A 4,708-nucleotide genomic window follows, 5' to 3' on the forward strand; every position below is an offset into this window, starting at 1 on the left:
CAGGGCTAACATTTCCTCGTCCTGCCTCTTAGTTTGCTTGGCTGGTCCCCATAGAAGAGAGTGGCAGCAGGGTGGGGCTGCTCTGCTTCCCCGCCTGGGTCACCAAGTTCAATACAGAGATGTAGGTTAACCCTGACCATGCCAGCCCATAGGCAAACTTGCTTCCTTGGGCAGTGGTTCACAGGCCACAGACCTACAGAGAACTGAGCTCTGACTAACAACAGCCAGAGAGTACAGTCAGTTGTGAGCCATCTGCTCCCGGGGTAGCGGATGCGCTAAGGGACCCTGCTCAGGCCATGGGGCCAGTTACTCTCCTATCCCAGTGGGTGATCAAGGATTCCTTGGGACACTAGTCCTCTAACCTGGGCTTTAAAGGCTACAAGAGCTCAGCCCTCCAAAACAAACAGGGCAACTAAACACATCTACCCACCCACCTCCCGCTGCTTCCTTGTCTTCTGCTTGTCTCAAGCTGGGGATGGGTTTATTAGTAAGGAGTTAGGTAGAAGTCTGACTCCGCTTAGAGATCTGTAGTCCTGATGTTAAAAAGCAAATTGAGACCATGGTCCTTAATACCAGACAGACAGCAAAGTAGGTCTCTCACCCATTTAGCTAGAAATTCTGTCTGTCCTTAAAGCTGTAGCCCTAATATCCTGACTCAGATCTGGCCAGAGCTTGTCAACCCTGTATTTTTACCTGCTCCATCCAGGGCTTTCTGTGCCAGGACTCCTGGAATTCCAGCATCCAAGTATGAAGTTCAAGTCGGTCTGAGTGAGTGCTCTGAGGCCCTGCCCCCACACTCTGCCTCACAGTCCCACTGTGAGGTCAGAACCTTCCAATGAGTTCCGTCTAGAGGTGTGTGGTGGGGCTGGGGGCTGGACATGGCCCCCTGTCCCCAGTCTGAGTCCTGCTCAGCTGGAAGCCCCCTTGGCCTGATATATCTGTCCCTTTTGCTCATCCCTGCTTCAGGTGCCTCTTCCCAATAGCCCTCCAGCCAGAGCCCCTCCCCTTGCAGGCAGGCTCAGCCATCTGTGTTCTGAGGGCCACAGGGTGGGGGTGGACCTGAGGTCCTTCACAGGCAGGTGACTGGCCCCTGGTCTTGTGGCCTTGTTTCTGCAGCTGGAACCTACTGTGAATGCAGCCTTGGCCTCAGCCGTGAGGCCCTCATCGCCCTCATCGTGGTGCTGGCTGGTGTCAGCGCCAGCTGCTTCTGTGCTCTCGTTGTTGTGGCGATTGGTGTCTTTCGGGCCAAGGGGTGCGTGAGGGGACTTGGGACTGGGCCCAGTGGGAGTGAGGCCGCACTACTGGCCCCCTGCTGTTAGTCATGCTTCGAGGGGCCTCTTCCTGGGGTGGTATGACACGAGAGGCTGGGGATAGCGTTTTCCATGGTGTGTGCTGGGTATGAGGGTTGTAGGAAGATGTTCCAGGGGCCTTCCAGACATGTGGAAGGAGCAGTTCTCCAGAGTTCACACCTGCCTTTGTCCTCCTCAGTGACACGTGCCCTGGATACTCGGAAAACAGGTAAGTAAGTGTGTTAGAGGAGGTCTCAAGGCTGAGCTGTGTCCTTTACCCCTCCTGGAAATGCAGCTCACAGTTGTATTGAGAGCAATGTCCTCAAGGGCTGGCTTCCCCTGGGTGGCCAAGGTCTGGTTGGGTCATGCTGATGTAGTCCATCGTGCAGGTTGATGGAGCCCTATGGGGTCCAGGAAGATCGCATAGACCTGCACACGGTACATGTGGAGTCCCACCTCATGGACCCTGATCTGGAGGCGTCCATGATGCAGTCCTTGGAGAGCCAAGGCCTCATGACCATGACTGCTCCTCTAGAGCCACCTCCACCCCCCCCTCCTCCTCCCCTACCTCCACAGTAGTGGAGGGCAGCTAGGCTGGAGAATTAAACAGTATTTAGTGATTATGTGCTGTCCTTGCATGTCCCTCAAGAGGTAGTGTTTGTGCATGAGTCACGGTGGGTGTCTCCACCCTGGGTTACTGAGCCACACCCTTGGGGTTTCTAGCTCCAAGCCCAGCTGGCTAGTTCAGCTCTTTCCTGTACCTTCCTACTGTTGGTCCTACAAAGATGATAGACCCTGGGCCCTCCCACCTTCCCAGATTCCCCAAGACAGGACCTGTAAGCTGGCAAAGCAAAAGGGAGCTGCCCTGACCAGCCTGAGGCCAGTGCCCTTAAAGGTTCCGAGGGAGGGGTTGGAGCAATGTCTTTCCTACACTCCCTCTTTTGCCTTAGGCATGCCTCTCTCCTACACCTTTTCTCTGCGGTTAGGTTCCATCATGTTTTCTTTTAGGATCTGTGGGGTCCTTTTGATTAATAGAAATGGAATTGTGACTGGACTGGGGTATGGAGCAAGGCACTGTGTTCAGGCTACATTCTGTGCAGAACTGGTGGCTTTGATCCTGCTCTTTAGGTCTCAGTGGGGAGGCCAATGGTCTCATCAGCTCCATTCCGGGCTCAAGGCCAAGCCAAGACTGGAGCTCTGGACAGGTGGTTGGCAGTGCTGGGCATTGGCTCTCTGCCTAGCTCCCGCCCAAGTTGAGGAACCAGCAGTGGGACAGAAACTGTTGTGCTAGGGCAGGAGAGTTAATACTTGAGCGGGTGAGGCAGGGGCAAGCTCTGGGTCACCTGGATCAAGGTCCCCTGGAGCTGCCCCCATGTGGGCTTCTTTTTTCTCGCGGCTTTTGCCGCGAGTCTCTCTGCTGCTGCTGCTGTCGAGGCGAGTCTGGACCCAGGAGCACACTGGACCTGCCCCTTCCAAATCCCCGGTGGCCCCCGAATGCCCCGAGGTATGTTCATGTTCACTAGGCGGCAAGGCCAATTGCTCCGCACTCGCGCTGCCCGCGGTACCAGCGGACCTGAGCTGGCAAGTTCGCTCACTGCTGCTGGATCACAATCGCGTGAGCGCACTGCCTCCGGGTGCCTTCGCCGACGCAGGCGCGCTGCTATACCTAGATCTGAGGGAGAACCGGCTTCGATCGGTGCACGCGCGAGCTTTCTGGGGTCTGGGAGTGTTGCAATGGCTGGACCTGAGCTCCAACCAGCTGGAAACTCTGTCTCCTGGCACTTTCGCGCCACTGCGCGCGCTGAGTTTCCTCTCCCTAGCGGGTAACCGGCTGGCACTCCTGGAGCCTTCGATCCTGGGCCCGCTCCCATTACTGCGGGTGCTCAGCCTGCAGGACAATTCACTATCGGCACTCGAGGCGGGTTTGCTGAATAACCTGCCTGCCCTCGATGTGTTGCGCTTGCACGGCAACCCCTGGGCGTGCGGCTGTGCGCTGCGTCCGCTTTGCACTTGGCTGCGTAAGCATCCGCGTCCAGCCTCAGGTGAGCCATCTGGGGCGCAGGACGGATAATGTGTGGTGCAATTGCTGCCATCTGACGCCGCTCCTGTGTCCCGCAGAAACTGAGACCCTGCTCTGCGTGTCTCCAAGACTCCAGACTCTCAGCCTACTGACAGCCTTTCCGGACGCCGCCTTCAAACAGTGCACTCAGTCACTCGCAGCGCGAGACCTGGCGGTGGTCTACGCTCTCGGGCCGGTCTCTTTCCTTGCCAGTTTGGCCATCTGCCTAGCACTGGGCTCCGTGCTCACTGCCTGTGGTGCACGGCGCCGCCGCCGCCGCCGCCGCCGCCCCACAGTGTGCCACTTACTAAAGAGACAGCTAGATCCCGAGTGCCCAGCCTCCCTAGAGGATGCTGGGAGCCCTGCAACAGCAGCTATCCAAGCCTAAACGGACTGCGGTTGTTTCTAGCGCTCCTGAAGTGCTCCGCACTATGAAAACTCCCCAAATCCCTGATCCTCCCTTCACATTCCCTGTAGGCGTCAACAATAGACAAAACCCAGAAAATTTCTGACATTCCTTTAGGCATCACCACTGAATACCGGGATTAGGGGTGGCTGTGCGCGCCTGGTGTCCCTGGGTCAGAGGGGCAGCGCGCTGCTGCGCCCGGTGGCTCGGGGAAGGCACGCGCTTGGACACTGGGAGAGCTGGTCATGTACAAGGTAGGGTGAGTGACACCGGACTGGGAGGCGGATGGCGCTCCCTGGTGCCCAAGGTGCGGGGGCTCCTCATGAGCCAGCGTCTGAGGAAGCCTATTGTGGCTGCAGGCAGAAAAGAAGGCTCAGCCCTCTTGGAGTCTGAAGCCCTAGACATCTGGGGGCCAGAGAGCAGCCCTGGGAAGCGCTGCCACTAGGGCAGTGAAGGCTAACCCTGGGAAAGGTCAGTGAATGGGGTGGGAAGGGTCGTGGGAGGATTGTGCAGCAGGAGAGAGGTGGAAATCAGGTTGCAGAGAGCAGGCGCTGGAGGAGGGGTGGGGAGTGACCTAGCAAGCTGGGGCCATGGGCCCCCGCTGTAGCTTGGGGTAGTGGCTGGAGGAAGGATGGGGCTGCCATTTCTGCTCCAGACTCCTCCGACCGGGGCCACTTAGGCCCCTCACCCCACTGCTCAGAGACCTCAGGGCCCTGCCTCTGCCGGAGCGCCCTGTGGCCCTGCCCAGCCGGCTCAGCTCTGGCCCATCCTCAGCCGCTCTGGTCCGCACCTTGGTCCTGCAGGGGCTGCCCGCCAGGCAGCAGAGCAGGCGGACGGGAGGCCCAGGGTGGGCAGTCTCTGGGGCGGGTGGGCTTCCCTCAGGCCTTCCCGAGCAGCAGGACTCATCAGTGTCCTTGGCCGGGCTAACTGGGCAGGTGGGCGCCTCCGGGGGCC

General features: G+C 58.7%; 2 protein-coding genes across 2 annotated transcripts; both read left to right on the forward strand.

The window, feature by feature from the left end:
- The first annotated feature begins 878 nt into the window (after window positions 1-878).
- Window positions 879-1,868, forward strand: Tmem210 (transmembrane protein 210). The gene is made up of 4 exons (XM_052181038.1): window positions 879-966; window positions 1,117-1,252; window positions 1,489-1,518; window positions 1,679-1,868. The coding sequence occupies exons 1-4, from the start codon at window positions 879-881 to the stop codon at window positions 1,866-1,868; spliced, it is 444 nt and encodes a 147-aa protein (XP_052036998.1).
- A 793-nt stretch (window positions 1,869-2,661) lies between these two features.
- Lrrc26 (leucine rich repeat containing 26) lies at window positions 2,662-3,736 on the forward strand. Its single transcript, XM_052181039.1, has 2 exons — window positions 2,662-3,331; window positions 3,408-3,736. The coding sequence occupies exons 1-2, from the start codon at window positions 2,662-2,664 to the stop codon at window positions 3,734-3,736; spliced, it is 999 nt and encodes a 332-aa protein (XP_052036999.1).
- The last annotated feature ends 972 nt before the right edge of the window (window positions 3,737-4,708 follow it).

Source organism: Apodemus sylvaticus, chromosome 5, assembly GCF_947179515.1.
Source record: "Apodemus sylvaticus chromosome 5, mApoSyl1.1, whole genome shotgun sequence".
NCBI classification, from domain to species: Eukaryota; Metazoa; Chordata; class Mammalia; order Rodentia; family Muridae; genus Apodemus; species Apodemus sylvaticus.

Bases quoted from the DNA above. Each gene is read 5' to 3' on its own strand.
- Tmem210 (XM_052181038.1), top strand. From the start codon at position 879: ATGGCCCCCTGTCCCCAGTCTGAGTCCTGCTCAGCTGGAAGCCCCCTT. The intron at 967-1,116 runs GTGCCTCTTCCC...TTGTTTCTGCAG, and splicing joins TTTGCTCATCCCTGCTTCAG to CTGGAACCTACTGTGAATGC. The intron at 1,253-1,488 runs GTGCGTGAGGGG...TGTCCTCCTCAG, and splicing joins GGTGTCTTTCGGGCCAAGGG to TGACACGTGCCCTGGATACT.
- Lrrc26 (XM_052181039.1), top strand. From the start codon at position 2,662: ATGTGGGCTTCTTTTTTCTCGCGGCTTTTGCCGCGAGTCTCTCTGCTG. The intron at 3,332-3,407 runs GTGAGCCATCTG...TGTGTCCCGCAG, and splicing joins GCATCCGCGTCCAGCCTCAG to AAACTGAGACCCTGCTCTGC.